This window comes from Corythoichthys intestinalis, chromosome 16, assembly GCF_030265065.1.
Source record: "Corythoichthys intestinalis isolate RoL2023-P3 chromosome 16, ASM3026506v1, whole genome shotgun sequence".
Classification (NCBI taxonomy): Eukaryota; Metazoa; Chordata; class Actinopteri; order Syngnathiformes; family Syngnathidae; genus Corythoichthys; species Corythoichthys intestinalis.
Genome location: NC_080410.1, coordinates 1,042,293 through 1,061,355, shown reverse-complemented (window position 1 = coordinate 1,061,355; position 19,063 = coordinate 1,042,293). Strand labels below are relative to the sequence as shown.

Sequence of the window (19,063 nt, the reverse complement as noted above, 5' to 3'; positions counted from 1 at the left end):
GACCATACAGCAGGGGCATCATTAGACTTAATATAATACTGGGCACAGCAGAGCACTGGGGAGCAAGCAGTTTTTTTATTTTTTGTTTTATTTTTGCACTTATCTATCATTAAAAGTCATAAAGGCACTTTCAACAATATATAATGAAACCAAAATACAATTTTGTGTAAGAAGATTTTTTTTGTTTTTTGTTTTGGTTTTTTTGACCATCAGTATTAAAAATCAAAATTGGGATATCACTTGTTGATAGTCAATTCACTACTGCTGCTCTACTTTGTCTGGACAGAAATGGGAATATTTCACTGTAACTGCTATGTAATTAATGTTTCTCAACTGTTGTGACCTAAAAGTGACCTTGTGTTACCTAGCTTACCTCTCACATTCCTCCTTTCTTATTTATTCTTGCTGCGAGGAAATAACTTTCTAATATCCATTTGCAAGAGTAATGCAGTTCGATTCAAATAGAAATAAAAAATAAGACCTCTTGTTACAGATTACAGGGACTGCGGTAACAAATAAAACGCTTGTAAAACAGCTGGAAATTATGATGAGCGCATGTACAAAATTGTTACAGGTTATATCCCAAAGCTACACTGTAAAAAAGTTCAGTGTAAAATAACGGTAAAGAGCTGGCAGCAGGGTTGCCATTTATATACTGTTATTTTACAGTCTTGGTAATGTAAAAATGTTTCACAGTAATAGTCCGTAATCCAGAAAAACGTTTGATTCCTGTATTTCTAGAAAGTACAGTAAAAGTCTGTCAGGAGGATTGCCATTACCAGACTGTTATTTTACAGTCTTGACAATGTAAAAATGTGTAACAGTATTAGTCAGTATTAGGAAAAACTGTATATTCCTGTATTACTAGAATTCACAGTAAAGAGCAGGCAACTGAGGAGCTGCAGTATGCTGGGTTTTTAACGACATACTGTGTTTTAGCGGTATTATTTGGGAAAATGACTTTACAGTCTATAGCCACGTTTACATGCTGACTTTTATTCATACCGATTCAAATCATTCCGAATGGAAATTTCAGATCAGCTGTTTACATGTCACTTCATCTATTCCGATCCAGCGTTTACATGTGTCTGCCTTTATTCCGAAAGGACGTTTGACAACTGCCGTCTGACATGCGCAGATTAATCAAAACAAAGCGTCACGTTGCAAAACATGGAGATCGATAGTCAGAGTGCTGCTGTTTTACCATTAACCCACTTGTTGTGTTTGTGGGGTCGTATCCGCTTCTGCTGTTTTGCTCTTTTGCCTTGTAGTAGCCGGTTTTCAGCGTTTTCCACCGGTTTCTAATCTGGTCAACGCTCCGGTCTATTCCGGCTTCGTGTAACCTCTCGTAAACTTTTTTAAATAGTTCACTGTTCCTCGTTTTAAGCCCGTCTAAGCGAGCAATTATATTCAATTCTATTAAAGTTTGAATTAAATACAATCTTTCCGCCGGACTCCAATTAGGTGCGCTGTGCTTGGAAGCCATGTTGCAAGTGACGTCACCACGTCAGTACGGAGCATGTGCAGAAAGAACGCAACCAGACACCATTCCGCTTCCCTGTTTACATGATATAATTTTACTTCTAATCGGTTTGGGAAAAGGAATATTCCACCCCTGTGAAACGGAATGAAATTCCATTCGGTTTGGGCCTGTTCATTCCGAATGAGGTGTTTATATGGAACACATTTATTCGGTTTGAACATCTAAACCGATTGTAATTGGAATATTTGGCTCCATGTAAACGTGGCTTATGAATGCATATATTTCCATCTAGTACTGAAAAAAAAATGATGTCAGGTGTGAAACAGAACAGGGTTTATTTTAAGCCTGAACGATATATCGTTTAAACATCGCCATCGCGATGTGTGCGTGCGCGATAGTCCCATCGCAAAGACGTGCGATAGTTTTGATTTTTTTTAATCCACATACGCCCTGCTTTCTGCTCTGCGCAGAGCCTCACACGCTCTTTGAACCTCACAGTCACTGCAGCACTTGCTTATTAAAGTTAACTGTGCTGGTATCTTTGATCTTGCCAAAGAAGCGGACATCACACCGCAGCAGCTGTCAATCAACGTTTAACTTGCAAAACAGTTTCTGCAAGGAAGCTGCTTTGGAATGAATGTGTGTGTGTGTGTGGAGACGTTTGAGACATATAAATTAAATGCCAGAAGTGATCGTGAGGAGTTTGTAATTTCTACATGTCCACCAAGAGTCACAGCTAAGGTAGATAAACAGAAGTATTTAATAAAGCCAAGCATTTTTCTACTACAGTACTTTATTCTTGTTCAAAAATGATTTAGTTGGACAGTTATGTTTAAAACTGATCATAATTATTACATTTGAAGTGCTTAAAACCATTTATTAATATATATATATATATATATATGTATATATATATACACATACATAGATATACATTTTTTAAAATCATACTTTGGGGAAAAGGTGAGAAAAAAAACATGCCTTATATGTATTTCTTTCCTATGCTAAATCTGAATAAATACATTGAGCACACACACAAAAAAAATAAAAATTTGGGGGGGCGGGGTGCGCAACTTTGCGGTTTTTCACTTATCGTAGCGGGTTCTGGTCTCCATTAACCGCGAAAAACGAGGGATCACTGTACAGTGGTCATTGAGAGTCATCCAAAGTCTTTCCAAACAGCTATTCAAGTCATCTAATGAAAACTTCTTTAAAAAAAAAAAAAAAATTTAATATCGCAATATAATATCGCAAACCCCCCAAAAATCGCAGCAATATTTTTTTCCAATATCGTTCAGGCCTAGTTTATTTTATCGTGTTGGCAGGCAGTGAAAACGGACAGGAACTAAAGAGATGGTGCAGTTGGGTTGTGTAGGTCAGGCTGAGCAGGCTAGCGATCTGGCGTAATTGGGTCAAGCAGGACAGGTTGAGCTCAATGGAGAGCTTGCATAGTCTGGTCAAGCAGGACAGGCTGAGCAAGTTGATTGGGCTGGAACTCTGGCGTAGTCGGGTCAAGCAGGACAGGCTGGGTCTGAAGTGGTGATCGGTCAAGGACAATCAGGAGCAGGAGTGTGCTGAATCGTTGACGAACTGATACTGACTTTGGGAGACAGTGCCTTAAATGCACAGCTGGTAACAAGTTGCAGGTGGTGGTAATTAGGAGTGATCAAAAGATGAATTCCCTGATAAGTGGAGTGGCAGCAGGCTAAAGGCCCATTTATGCTTCTGCGGCCATGTCTACACCTAGCAGGGTTTTCTAAAACAGAGGATCTTGCCCTAATACGTCGGGAATAAATAATTCCGTCCACAGCTGCATGTTTGTAAAAAAATAACAATTTTGTAAAAAAAAATAAAATAAATAACAATAATAAAAAAAAAAAAAACCTTCCACAGACAACCACATTCATTCATTTTTAAGTACATTCATAACAATGCGCGAAAAATATTTGTCTAAAATACCCCTATTCTTCGTATGGGTTCTAAAAAAAAATTAAAGCAGAAAAGCACTTTTCTAATTTACTCCAAATGTAAACATTGGTCTCATGTGGGACGTGGGGACAAAGTTTGTTGCAGCCAGTGACGTTTCCACAGTAATTCATGCCATACCAGTGAGTGAATATAGAGCAGTATGACCATATTAAATAGGCAGATTCTGTAGATTATGCTATGTAGACTTCAAACTCCAAAGTTTTTATTTATTTATTTTTACAGGTGAAATTTATACTGGGGCACTGCAGATCGATACTGGGGCACATCCCTCAGTGAAATATGTCTGGCGACGCCCATGCATCACATTTAATGCCATACTTTTAATTAGGCCTGAACGATATTAGAAAAAAACTATTGTTGCGATTTTTTGGGGGGTTTGCGATATATTGCGATATTATATTACGATATTAAAAAAAATATATATTTATATTTTTTTAAGAAATTTTCACTAGATGACTTGAATAGCTGACTTGATAGCTAACCCTGGAAAGACTTTTTTTTTTTTTTTTTTTTTTTTTTTTTTTAAACCTGTCCTGTTCAGCTGTTTGACACAGAGAATGGAAGTCTAAGTGCCCATGCGCAGCCCATCCCTCCTCCCGCCGCCCAGCAAAGGAGCCACCGCCCCCCCCCCCCCCGGGACCCAGGGTGGTCCCCCGGGCCACCCGCGCGCCCATCAACGGGCCTTCAGGGATGGCAGGAGGGGACGCATCACCAACCCCACGCCTACACCCACCCCCGCCCGCCCACCCGGGCCACGAGCCACAGCCACAGCCCCCCAACCGGCACGGCACGCCACGGGACCCCCAGCGGCCCACCAAGCCCCAGGCAAGGCAGGGACCCCCGCCGGTGCAGGCGACACCCCGCTGATACACCGGCGCCCAGCCAGCGACCCACGACGGAGCGCAGGGCGGATGCCCAGCCAGAGAAGAGAGTGGAAGGTGGAGGCAGGAGAACGCCCAGGAACTGCCACGGGGCGATGCAAGATCGGAGACCCGACCCCCCAACCCACTCCCGCGGCCGGCAGCCGAGGCAGAGGGGAGGCCACACCCCGGGAGCCACGCCATATAGAAAAAGTGTGGGACCCACCTACCACCCTATTACTGTGGCTGCCAGGTTCCCGACTGGCAGCCATCACCCAGCACCGTGATGGGGGTGTGAGGGGAGGGTAGTGCAATGTATGCATTAAAATAGGAGAGCTTGGCTTGGGGCAGTGGGACCGCAGCATGGAGTTTCTGCCCAGCCGCCCGTCCCACCGCCCTTTGCCGGAGCTCTCCTGTGGAGTATGATGTGTGTGGTGCATTTAAAAAAGGTGCAGGGATGGCGGGGCCTGTGGTGAGGAGGCAGCCGTGAGGCTCCCCCCCCCCAACAGGTCCCAACCATCCCACAACCTTGGTGTGTGGTGCATTAAAAACAGGGGGGAGTCGGGCTGGGACTGTAAAGCCCCGTCCCAACTCTCCCCGGAGAAATGTATGAGCATGTAAGTGCCAGGGTGAAAAATATTTACAGTGCCGAAGTGAGAAGTGCGTGAGTTAAGAGGCAGGCTCCCGCGGGCGTGGCCCCGTCCACCAGAACCACCGGCCCCAGGGCGGAAGAAGCGTCAGGGCCCCGATCAATCCCCGCCCCAGACCACCCACGGCGCCTCCGCGACCGCCTACCCCCCTCCCACCCACCGAGCACCCACCCCGCACCCCGAGCAGGCGCCACACCAAGCGCCGGCGACCAGGGGGCGTCCACCCCACCGGCAAGGGACAGCAAGCCTCACCCTAGGCCCCGCGGGCCCCAAGAGGCCCCGCCAACGACCCCGCCGGCCGGTACAGGGAGACGCGGCTCCGGCCGGGCGGACCTGGGAGGGAACCATGGCTGCCGCATACACCCCCCGGCCCCCACCCCAACTCCACCCCACCCCGGCCGGCCGGGGAAGGGCCGCGGCCCCGGACCGGCACCCGCGCGGCCCCCCCACCCGCCCACGACACCAGCGCGCGCCCGACGGGACCACCCGCACAGCCAGACGCAACCAGACAATTCCCGGCCAAAAATCCCCGGGGCCAAGACCGGCGGCGGGACGGCCCAGGGCAAGACGCCAACAAACTCCACCTGTAAAGCTGATAGAAGAAGAGGTTTATCAAACACCATTAGATGTATGCCAAGGACCAGTGAAGTGTATTATTTACGCATAGTTCCTTAATTGTTCCAAGTCTAATAAGTAATATATAGGGTGTTCCAAAAAAAGTTGCATATGATCCCCAGTAGCTGGAAACCAAATTGTCTATGAGTATCCTTGTAAAATAAGCCCTTTGACCGACTAAACTGTGAAGGAAGAAAAATTATTTATTACATGCTGTTGGGAGTGTATAAAACAGTTCGGATTAAAACATGTCCAGTTTCCAGCTGCAGAAGGATGCATACAACTTCCCTGGACACCCCGCATACATCCATTTATGTATACATTTTTATTATTTTTGTGGCATTCCTTCGCAGGTGAGAGAGAATCCTTATTCTATGTTCATCATTCTTGCGACCGTTTCCCACTGTTGTTCGTATTTGTCCATTTTATTTGTCTGTTTGGCAGATATTTTCTCTAATGTTATATATTCAATGATTAGATTTAGCCATTGGTTAATGCTAATGTTTTGTTTGTTTTTCCAATTCAACAATATTGTTTTTTTGGCTATCGTTAGACTTGCTAGTAGTGGACGGGTTTGATGGATAGAGATATTCACTGTATTCAGATCGCCAAGCAGACAAAGAGTTGGAGACAATGGAATCCTGCAGTTCAATAGGAAAGAGAGTTTCTTCGTTACCTGTGCCCAGAAATCTTGTATTGGTTTACATTGCCAAAGAGCATGAAAGTATGTATCTGAAGTATCTTCGTTGCAGCTTGTACATTTATCGGATTGGTAGAACCCCATTTTGTGCATTTTAGATTGAGTAATATGCCATCTGCAGTATTTTGAACTGTATAAGCTGAAGGTTCTTATTCTTTGTCATTATAAATGTATTTTTACAGATGTTGGACCAATAGTTATTATCTAATGTTACCGAAAGTTCGTTATTCCATTTTTCGATTGGTAGGCAAGTAGAGTTGTTACATGAGAGGGCTTTATATACTTTTGAAAGTATTTTTTTTTTGTTGAGGATGTATATTTATTATTTTATTTACGAAAGGTGGTGGGTCTAACGTACCCGTTAGTGATGGAAATTTGCTTCTGATGGCTGCCCTGATTTTATTGTATTGAAGGAAATTGACCCCTTTGATCTGGAAATCTTGTAATATTTTTTCATATGACATGAATGTATTATCTTTATTTATTTATTTATTTATTTATTTATTTTAAACCTGTCCTGTTCAGCTGTTTGACACAGAGAATGGAAGTCTAAGTGCCCAGATTCTGAACAGTTTTAATGTTTCACATTGAGAGTCTGACATACTCCCATTGTGATCATTCAAAATACCTTTTTATTATGACAAAGCAGCGAACAGGAAGGGATTATGGGGGGACAGAAGAAAAGAAATACAAGAGAAGAAGGAAAAGAAACACATACACAAACAACAACTAGAAATACATTGAACATCTAAACTAGTTACTAATATGCTGGTGCTATCGTCAGCGAGATGTATTTCCGGTTTACACCATGTGGGGGCCTATTGGCCAGTGAAAGAGGAGAATGGGGGTGGGGGTGTCTATAAGCCTATAAGCTAAGTGATTGAAAGGGGTAGAGTGTACACAAATCAGTTCTGTGATCTAGAACCCAGTAATCGTGTGAATCTCTTATGAGTAAGCCCGTTGGCGACCAACCCTACGCCGCCGCATCGCCAATCCCGGCACCGGGACCCCCGACCCGAGAATGCTCTACCACATCCAGCAGCACGCAGGCCCCACCGGGCGCGCGACAGCCACGCAGACGGGCGGAGAAGCCGCGCGGGCGCCAACCCAGGGCCACGGCCCCCACCCAGCCAGCCCGGGGAGGGAGGGCGGGCGTGGGGGCGGGGGGCCATGCGCAGCCCATCCCTCCTCCCGCAGCCCAGCAAAGGAGCCATCGTCCCCCCCCGGGACCCAGGGTGTGTGGGAATGTATTATCTTTAAACAAATGCTGTAACTGGTTTATTCCCGTATCATCCCATGTGCTGAAATAAATAGGAATTTTATTAACTCCAAAGTCTGGGTTGTGCCAGATTGGTGAGAATTTACACGGGGCTTGTTGTGATTGCGTAATTTCCATACCTCTCCACCAGGCTTTCAAGGTACACGCTATCATTGGGTTTTTGAAGCAGCTATGGTGCTTAATACTAGAACTAATAAAGGGGAGGTTTGCCAATTGTATTTGGTTGCAGTCTGTTTGCTCTAATTCTAGCCATGACTGTTGTTCAGTGTTAAGATATAACCACCTAATAAGATATTGTATTTGATTTGCTATATAATAGTGTTGGAAATTAGGGGCCTGTAGACCCCCCTCTTCTTTATTTCTTTGCAATTTGGCAAGGCTAATTCTGTTTTTCTTGTTTTTAAAGTAGAATTTTGTGACGGCTGAGTCTAGAAACCATTTTTGAGTGGGTTTAAAGGGGATCATTGAGAACAAATAGTTTATTTGTGGTAATACTTTCATTTTGACTGTTGCTATCCGGCCCAAAAGTGAGATGGGTAGATTATTCCAGTGTGTCAAATCTTCACATATTTTTGCTAGGAGGGGTGTATGGTTTAGTTTAGTTAATTCTGTAAGTTTTGGTGAAACGTTGATTCCAAGATACTTTATATTCCCTATTGGAATATTGTGATTTTGATTTGCAGGATTCCATGAGTTTGTTGATAAGGGCATTATAATTGATTTTGACCAATTTATAGCATAATCTGATATTTGTGAAAATGTCTTTATTAGTTCAAAAGTCTCATGTAGGGAGGATTCTGGTTTTTCTAGATATAAAAGTATATCGTCTGCGTATAAGTTAATTTTGTGTTCCGATGTGTGCGAGCAGATCCCTTTGATATTAGCGTTTTGTCTTATTGCAATTGCTAATGGTTCAATAAATAGAGCGAATAATAGGGGTAAGAGTGGACAGCCTTGTCGAGTTCCCCTTTGAAGACAGAAACTTTGTGAAATGACCCCGTTTGTGTTTACAGTGGCTTTTGGGGCGTTGTAGAATATTTTTATCCAGCGGATAAATGGCTCACCGAAGCCAAATTTTTCCAAAACTTTGAAGAGAAAAAACCAGTTGACTTTGTCAAATGCTTTTTCTGCGTCCAAAGAGAGGATAATTGCTTTCTGTTTATAATTCTGTGCAATATTAATAAGATTTAACAAGCGTCTTATATTGTTTGTAGAGTTACGTCCTTTAATAAAGCCGGTCTGGTCTTTATGAATTATAGTGGGAAGAGTTTGTTCTAATCTAGTAGCTAAAGCCTTTGCAATAATTTTAATATCTGTATTCATTAAGGATATTGGTCTATAATTTGCTGGTTGGTTTAGGTCTTTCCCTTCTTTTGGCAGTAGTTTGATTACTGCAGTGTTCATATTGTCTCTAATTTGACCCTTGACACTGATTTCTTGAACCATTCTATAGAAAAGTGGTGCCAGCATATTCCAAAAGTGTTTAAAATATGATGTCGAAAACCCGTCGGGCCCCGGTGCGCGACCTATTGGCATGTCCTTTACGGCATTCCATAATTCAGCGAGGGTAAGTGGGGTATCTAGCAATTGTTGGCTTTCTAAAGTTATTTGGGGGATGTCAAGATTGTTAACGAATAGGTCAATGTCTTCATTATGATCGTTTGTCCCCGAGTATAACTTTTTATAGTATCTATAGAAAGTTTCGTTAAATTTTTCTGGTGATTGTGTTATTATGCTGGCTGAATCTTGTATTGTTGTAATTAATGTTTTTTCTTTGTTACGTTCGAGTTGGTTTGCTAAATATTTCCCGGACTTGTTATTGTGCTCAAAATTGGTATATCGTAGTTGTTGTAACAGAAACTGAGTTTTTTTAGACAGAATACTATTGAGCCGTTCTTTGGCGCTGAAAAGTTCTTTTGTGGTATCGTCTGTGGGATTATTGGCGAATTCCTCCGTCAGTTGTTTGATTTTCATTTCTAATTCGTTTTCCAACTTCTGTTCTTGTTTTTTTTAATATGATGAATATGAGATAATCTTGCCTCGAATTACGCATTTTCCTGTTTCCCAAAGCAATGACGGTGAGATGTTTGGGGAATCGTTAAGTTCCATAAAGTCTTTCCATTCTTTCTTAACGAATGTATCAAATGCTGGGTCATCTAATAAGGAATCATTACAGCGCCAGGTTGCTTGGGGTATCGTGCGGGAGTCAGTTTTAAGGGCTAAAGAAATTGGTGCATGATCACTGATGATTATTGGATGTATTCTTGGCGAAATATTATTAATAGCGGAATTATTCGCTAGAAAAAAATCTATTCTTGAGCACGAACCATGGGCTAGGGATTGAAAGGTATATTCCCTTTTTGTTAAATGTTTTGCTCTCCAGACGTCACTTAAGCCAAAATCGTCCATATATTTCCTAATGGTTCTTGCAGTTTGTGACTGTTTAGTGAGTTTATAATTGGAGCTATCTATACTTGGATCAAGTGTAGTGTTAAAGTCCCCTCCTATAATAATTGTTGAGTTCACTGACATGTCACTCAGTTTACCAAAGATATTGTGGAAGAACTGTGTATCCTCGTTGTTTGGGGCATATATGTTCACTAATGTGAACAGTTTATTACTTATGGTAGCTTGTACTATTATGAATCTACCTTCCGGGTCTGCAATTGCACTATTTAATGTGTATGAGATTCTTTTATTTATTAATATTGATACTCCTCTTTGTCTGCTGTTATAGCTGGCTGAATACATCAAGTTAAAATTTGAGTGTTTAAGATATTTCTCTTCAGATTTGGCTAGATGTGATTCTTGCATGAAGAAGAGGTCTGCCTTTAATTTGGTGATGTATTCCATAATTTTAGTTCTCGTTGCCTGCGATCGGAAGCCATTCACATTAAATGAAACAAAATTTATATATGTCATATGCGGATATTTCTAAGTATCTTAAGGAAAGTAATGATCTCAGGATGTGTGTTATAATATTTGGTCCTGAGTGTCATCAACCATTCACATTCTTTAGAAGCCATACGAGTATGTAATAAATCAAATTCTAATAGAAATGAATGCAATTTTTTGTAAACCGCTTGGCATAATTCACACGACACTAAGACGTTGATAGAAGGATTAAATACATGGGTAGCATCATCACTAAACATTACAATTTTAAAGCGTGTACTTAGTGTGTGTTTGAAAACAGCGGTGTGGAAAAGGTGAGACAAATAACCCAGAAAAAGAAAAGATATGAGCGCCAGTACAGAAATGTGTAGTGTGAGACATGCGTGACTCTTAAAGACTAAGTGATTATCATGCAACCCTGATCTGTACGTGTGCATTGTTGAAATAAAATCGACTTAATACGGCATTGTGTACATATTGGAAGTGTTTAGGAAGTACAGACAAAGTGATTAGTGAAAGACTTTGGATGACTCACCATCACCACAGTGTACAGTGATCCCTCGTTTTTCGCGGTTAATGGGGACCAGAACCCGCCGCGATAAAAACCGCAAAGTCGCGTCCCCCCACCCCCCCACTTTTTCTTTTTTGGTGTGTGTTTTTTGTGGTCAATGTATTTATTCAGACTCAGCATTGGAAAGAGATACATATAAGACATGTTTTTTTCTCACTTTTTCCCCCAAAGTGATTTCAAAAATGTATTTAAATAAATGGTTTTTAAGCACTTCAAATGTCATAATTATGATCAGTTTAAACATAACTGTTCAACCAAATCATTTTTGAACAAGAATGAAGTACCGTAGTACAAAAATGCTTGGCTTTATTAAATGCTTCTGTTTATCTACCTTAGCTGTGACTCTTGGAGTGACATGTAGAAATCTCAAACTCCTCATGATCACTTCTGGCATTCATTTTATATGTCCCCAACGTCTCCACACACACACACGCACGCACGCACGCACGCACACACACACACACACACACATTCATTCCAGCGCGGCTTCCTTGCAGAAACTGTTAAACGATGATTGACACATTGCTCCGCTTTGATGTCTGCTTCTTTGGGAAGATCAAAGACAACGAGCATCGTTAACTTTAATATGCAAGTGCTGCAGTGACTGTGAGGAACAAAGGGCTGGGAGAGGGAGGGTGTGAGGCTGTGCGCAGAGCAGAAAGCAAGGCGTATGTGGATTAAAAAAAATTTAAACTATCGCACGTGCTTGCGATGGGACTATCGCGCACACGCACATCGCGATGGCGATGTTTAAACGATATATTGTTCAGGCTTACTTTTAATCACTCTATAACATTCATATAATTCAAATGAATGAGTCCACTCAAATTCACTCACGTTTTGACACTCACGCTATCAAAAACAGCCTCTAGACAACAAGGATTGACGAAACGATGATTAACACATGTGTACCTTTGATCTTGGAGCTACAGAGCCTTCACTTGCCAGATCAAAGCTACTGTATTTTTTGGACTATACATTGCATCTGAGTATAAGTCGCACCAGCCAAAAATGCACAATGAAAAGGAAAAAAACATATTTAAATATATAAAAATATATTTGATAGAATCCAGCACCAAGAACAGACATGTCATCTTGAAAGGCCATTTAAAATGCAATAGAGAACAACAGGCTGAATAGGTGTACAGTATGCTAACATTACATGACGCCAGAAGTTAGATCGGGCCTAAAAAATCCACTCCGACCCGACCGGCCCGATCAATTAACTTGATTTGCTTGATTTGATTGGAAATTTTATGTTTTATTTGTAGGCATGAGCCCGAAACAAAAAAATAAGTTTTATGTTTTATTTGTGAGGACTCAGGAGAAGGAGGAACTGCGGGGATACGATGTGTGGTTGTGTTTTGTGTGATCACGTTTGTGACAAAGCTGGTGCATATATTCATAATGATAACAAATTAAAGCCTGTCTTTTGTAACGAATTCTCCCAGTCAAACCAGACTGTAAGATGGATATTCAATAAACATTTATATCTTTTATATTTGCATGTCAGGCGGATAGTGGATTTGAAATTTATTTTAATCTCCTCAAGTTGGCAGAAAAAAAAAAACGCAAGTTTTCTCAATGTTTGAATAGTCTACATCTTTTTATGATCATTATAAATTAGTGACGAGATTTGTCGTTCACTTGAGTAAACGAATCCATTCCGGTTCGTTCAGTAAAAAGATTCGTTCAAACAAATCGTTCAACGAATCGTTCGCCCCCCTCATCTCCCTCCCCGCCCAAACGAATCGTTCGGTTACTGAACGGGAAGTGACGTTGCCGAACGAATCACCAAAGACCGCTTCGCAGTATAACTGAACGGGAAGTGACATTGCTTGGTCCCTCCCTCTCTTGCACACAGGCACTACTCGTCGTAGTTTCAGAAATGAGTGACAGGTGGTATCATTCTGCTTTCACAGACAGCCTCGTCTCCCTCCTGCTGCTGCAAAAGTGAGGGAGAACTTCCGCGTCGTCTGTCCTAGTTCTATGGGCTCAACATCATGGCTCGTGCTTGCATTTCGATTTAGGACACAGTTAAACATTTTCCTTTTGTGAGGGGAGTAGGGGGCGGGGGCGCACGGACTTTCTTTAGCAGGTTCTTGATCACACATACATATACAGCATGTTTGCTGTCACGAAAATAAAAATACATCGAAAATTTAATTTCTGAATATGGAACGACCAACACATCATATTTACATCTCGCTCTGTTGTATTTTTGTTTTTTAGTATTAAGATGATCGTGTTGAATTTTTGCACTGGTATTAATAAATAAAATAATCCGGTCAGCTCCCCTGTCGTCCCCGCATCTCAGATCGTCAAATGCTGACGAGAAATAATTGTTTGCTCTTTACGATGTCGCCTTTCTACTCTCATTAGTCTGTTAAGAAAAATGTAGACATATTGCGACATCTCCCGTGTCCGCGTGCTTTGTTTTTGGGCGCTTGAGTAGCACATGATGGACGGATTGACATAATTTGTCAAACCAACCAACACCTGACACGAAAAAAAAAAAAAAAACACTCGGAAAAAAATTACATGTATATACAGTTTCATTGCAAATCAGTATTATGGTGATCATATTGTTTTTTTGCACTGGTATTAATAAATAAAATCCGGTCAGCTCCCCTGTCGTCCCCGCATCTCAGATCGTCAAATGCTGACGAGAAATAATTGTTAGCTCTTTACGATGTCGCCTTTCTACTCTCATTAGTCTGTTAAGAAAAATGTAGACATATTGCGACATCTCCCGTGTCTGCGTGCGTTGTTTTGGGCGCTTGAGTAGCACATGATGGACGGATTGACATAATTTGTCAAACCAACCAACACCCGACACGCTGACACGAAAAAAAATAAATAAAACACTCGGGAAAAAATTGACATGTATATACAGTTTCATTGCAAATCAGTATTATGGTGATCATACTAAATATTTTTTTCTGTGCACATATGAGGTAAATATCGCTGCCATGAAGCCTCCATATAGTGACAGTTCTCTGCCCGGTTCACTGCCGTCACGCGACCGCAGCTCAGCTTTTGCTTGCCTCGTAGCTACCCGTGTTTTAAATTACTGTAAATTTGATAGTATGTCGTCATAGGCAGTCACGAGTTTGTTGGTAAAAGTACTACTCTAAACAATGCTCGCTAGATTTGTGTGGTGTTTTTGTCTGTTTGAGCAGCATTTGATAGGCTCCACGTTAACAAATATGTGACAAAGTCATTTCCTTTCATTTTCTGATTCGTTCACCGCATAGTCATTACTGGAAAATCAAGTTAGCAGCAAGCTAGGTCAGGAACCAGAGGACCGAGTCACTGAACGGGAAGTGACAAAACTCAGTCTTGCACCCCTGCCTGCACGCTGGCTGCTTATTGGCCACACGTGGATGTGAGTGACAAACGCCCTGATTCTGTTTCCGCTCCCTCCCCTGCCCGCGATGAGGCTGGCGTCTGATTGGTCGTGTGCGATGTCAGAAGACGCTGCCGCTTGCTCAACGCCCTCCCACGCAGCGAACAAGCACCACCTTCATAGAACGAATCAGTGCAAATGATGATTAGTTCGGTCTCGTTCACCAAAACAATTCGTTCAAAAAGAACGAATCGTTCGCGACCGATACAACACTATTATAAATGCATTTCCACAATGAAATAATGCTGGAAAAGTTAGTTAAATATATTTCCCGTATGAGACCAAAGTGCCACATTCGTTTACATTCAGCGAAGCCGACACAGGTTTCCGTAGAGCAACTTCAACAATCAATTTGAATCCTTTCCATTTCTCACTCCTACCTCAGTTGTTTGCGTTTCAATTCCCCTGTCTTTAGTTTGTTTTTCACTCGTATAGCTGCTCCAAATCGAAAATCAAATACCAGGATGCTTGCGGAGGGCGGGGAACAATGACAAGAGAGTGGGGCCACTGCCTTCACGTGTGCAGGCGTGCACAGAGCCTTGTCTGTTTTATCCAAATTATTTGTTTTATTTTATATCCATACATCGTTTTAGTATAAATATATGTTTATTTTAAAAAAGGTTAGCGAGAGAGAACTGTAAATAATCACACATAAGTCGCTCCAGAGTATAAGACCCTCTGCCAAACTATGAAAAAAATTGTGACTTACAGTATAGTCTGAAAAGTACGGTACAAACCTGTCAGTCATCTTTACCTTTAAGTGGCAAACTGCAGCTGAACTGCTGACCTAGAAAAACAGGAGGAGGGAGAGTGAGAGGCTGTACAAGCATGAAGCACAAAAACATATAGTTTTTAATCAAAAACCCGATCCTTTTAATTTGATTCCGCTTCTCTGAAAAATCGGCCGCCATCGGAACATCACTAAAAAGGACCCAACCAGGCCATTGTGAACATTTTTTTTTTTAATTTACATATAAAGGCAACATCAAAGGCATTCAAAATCGGACAAAATAGGCCCCGACCTTAAGGGGTTTAATTTAATCAGCTCTGGGACAAAAAAAAAGGAAAAAAAGAAATTGGGCCCGTGGATAGATGCTTATATACCACGAGACTGTACCTACCATTTGATATGTCCTTGAATATTGGATTAGTAGTAGGAATTTTGGTTAGTGTCCCCACCAAGAAGAACAACAAGAACAAAGCAAGTAACTCTTTGAGCCCTCCCACTGAGGACTCGGGAGAGACTGAACTATCAGCCAAACTAGTTGTATTGAGTTCAGTTTGCCTACACTTTTAAATTCGAAACATGTCAGGTAAATAAACCACCGACTATTGCCTGGAATAAAAGAAAAGTTTTGATGTATCTGCCAAACTATAATCATTTTGCATTTCCACCCCGTTTCATCTGCTCAATGTCTCATGGCTTATCACTGAGATTATTTTCTATCTGCAATGGCCATCTCCTTTTGACACTCATTTTGAGATGTCTTGCCAGAGTACCTTTTACAAATGACATTTTGAAAGTATGTGCAATATTTAATTCATGATAACTGAATTTAAGATCGATAAAAGATTTAAAAATTGAATGAGGAAATGTCCGTTTATAAAACTTTGAGCTCATGAAACATTGCTGTTTATCTAGGAATCTGTGCGTCTTCTGACTCATTTTGCTATGCTTGGTCACAGTTCTTTTTTTTTTACCAGGTAAAATGCCCTATATAGCTGAGAACAGTTGCCTAAAATTATTTTACCACGTTGATTGGGACATAACCAGGTCATTAACAAAAAAATTTCCTGTTTGACAGGTTTCCATCAACAGCCAAGGTAAGAAATCATGGCAGAGCAATTTACCTTTCGCAAAAGCTCCACTCCCTCTCAGTTACAGTTGCTAAGCCGACAATCTTTTCGACAGACGTATACCGGAGTGTTTTAAATATTTATTTCGGTGAAAAACCAGTGCAACATCCTCCAGATTGAGGCAAAAAGGTTTACTAAATGCATCGGAGGGTTATATTGACAATATAAAAAATTGTAACAAGCTGTCGAGTAGTGCTGCAACGATTAATCGATTAACTCGAGTATTCGATTAGAAAAAAAGATTCGAATTAAATTTTGCTGCTTTGAGTATTCGTTTAATTATAGTGGCGTTTTAATGTTTTGTTTTGAAAGTTTTTGCATTTAGCTTTATTGATTTGGGTGGATACACTGCCCTCTAGTCTGCCTCATTTCACATGGCTTAATCCAGCTGCTCCCTGTTAAGACCAACATAAGCTAAGTTTTTGTTTCAGCTAAAGTTTTTTTTAATGCATTCGTAATTTAGTTTATAGGTATATTTAGCTGTTTTTTTGTGGGAATATGTGTGTGAACCATTTGTTGAGGGCATTGTAAAAAAAAAAAAAAAGTTAGCATTTCCCAGCATTTAGGCTACCGGAGCTTTGCTATCTAAATTAGCCAATTGTTCTTTTGTTGTTTATAGAGCCTACCCACGTACCACGTGCTCGCTGTATGGTTCCGCCCACTTGTCCGTCATTTTGACTCTGTATTAGCATTGTTTTCAATTGATGGCGGAATTTAAAATGCATTTCATGGAAGACCCGGTGCTTTCTGATGCCGCAAACTCACTGGATCTGTTGCATAAAAGGCGTTATGAGGAAAAGCTTCGTTCTATACAGTCGACCCACTGTCTTCGCCCTGTCTGCCTGACATCTGCTACGCAGATATTTACAATAATCTTGTCCACACTAAATCAGCCTATTCTCACGAAAATATGAAAAACTTCAAGAGCTTGGAGACTTATAAATACTTCGTTGCTGGTTGGGTGAAACAGGTCCTCGTCCACGAAAATTCGGCAGGAATCTATCTTGTGCTTGGAAAGGTGAGTTACGAAATTTTCAATTCAAAATCTTTTGTTATTGCTAACATCCACTGTCAAGTCTAATGTATTTCATGTCGTTTGTCAATGGAGTTAAGGCTTTTAATGTTTATATGGTTTAGCGATAGCACTCTCACTACATACATACGTGTATGTTGTCGGCGATTAGCCTAGCAATGATCTTAATTGTGGTTATTTGTCAGCCCCGTAGACGAGGCCAGTTTCTTTCACTTGGTACCAGCTAAATATTATTCAAAAAATAACGATGGTGGAAGAAAGGGAAGTCACAAACATCTTGAATTTGAAACTATGTCGTACTACGTCGTATGTTGTCGGCGATTAGCCTCGCAATGATCTTAATTGTGGTTATTTGTCAGCCCCGTAGACGAGGCCAGTTTCTTTCACTTGGTACCAGCTAAATATTATTCAAAAAATAACGATGGTGGAAGAAAGGGAAGTCACAAACATCTTGAATTTGAAACTATGTCGTACTACGTCGTATGTTGTCGGCGATTAGCCTAGCAATGATCTTAATTGTGGTTGTCAGGCCAAAACCCTCTAAATATATATTAAATGCATCTTACCGAATATAAAATGACTACTACATAGTCTGTGGTGATTTTTTGGTGTCCAGTTTTCACGTCGAATTGCAGCCGTCCATTTCGCTCTCCTCTTTGGATCCCTCGGAATACGGTAAAACTTCAAGTCTCTCCTTCCATCTTCTCTGTTAGTGCAACCAACAGCCACACACGCCTTCACCATTTTGATTATTAATGTTAAGGAGCAGAAAAACACGCCGTAAATAGGAGAAATGTACGTAGCCGTAACAGGTTAACACTATGTTTTGACGGACAAGTGGGCGGAACCATACAGCGAGCACGTGGTACGTGGGTAGGCTCAATAGATCCTCATTTACCGGTATTCATTTTTTATACCGTTTGAGGTTCAGCTCAGGCATTTTAATTTTTTAGGTTCCTTATCCGATTACTCGATTATTCGAACTAATTAGTTCATCGATTAATCGACTACTAAAATAATCGATAGCTGCAGCCCTACTGTAGAGGCATACAGCAAACAACTTCAACACTTACAGCAAAGCATAGGGCTGGGTTACGAAGGTGTCCGTTCACAAAATGTTACATGAAAAATATAAACCAAATTCAAGTTCAAGGTGCTAATTAAGAAGCTATGTTTACATAAGTTATGTTCAAAACAGAAAGCATCGATTGAGTGTTGGCGCACTCAGAGAACGGACTGCAAACAAAGACATGAAACTACACTTAAGCTAAGGAAACAGCAGACGTTATAGCGATGACATTGTAATAAGATATATTATTCGATAACAGTAACTCCAAATTTGATATCAAGTTTTGTTTTGGAATGTTTCTGCCTCTACCAAAACATTTTAGGCAAGACAGCTCGCTAGTTATCCTCTGGTGTTAGCTTAATCTTAACTCAAGAGAAAACACCTGTATGCTTGTTTATTTTGGAGACATTTAGCTGGGAGTGACTCCGTGAGTCCAAATTGTTTAATCCATTGGAATCCAATAGGGTTTTTTTATTGGTTTTGGAAAGGGAAAGAACCACATTAATACTGATGATGGGGTACCACGCATCCAATTTAGATATTCTATAGGCGCATCGCTTCACCACTTTGGACTGCCGCAGAATGTTGATCTTTTTCATGTTTAATGGCAGTTGACGATCTCAAACCCAGCAAATGAAATCATTAGACAGTGG

The 19,063-nt window shown here is 41.1% G+C and overlaps 1 protein-coding gene across 8 annotated transcripts in view; it reads left to right on the top strand.

Annotated features, from left to right (window-relative positions):
- nbr1b (NBR1 autophagy cargo receptor b) overlaps positions 1 to 19,063 on the top strand; it is a 127,587-nt gene that overhangs the window by 10,173 nt on the left and 98,351 nt on the right. For all 8 annotated transcript variants that reach the window (XM_057860738.1, XM_057860732.1, XM_057860731.1 and 5 more), the window contains exon 3: positions 16,257 to 16,275. In XM_057860738.1, the coding sequence (XP_057716721.1) occupies positions 16,257 to 16,275 (19 nt within the window). The remainder of the gene's footprint in view (positions 1 to 16,256; positions 16,276 to 19,063) is intronic.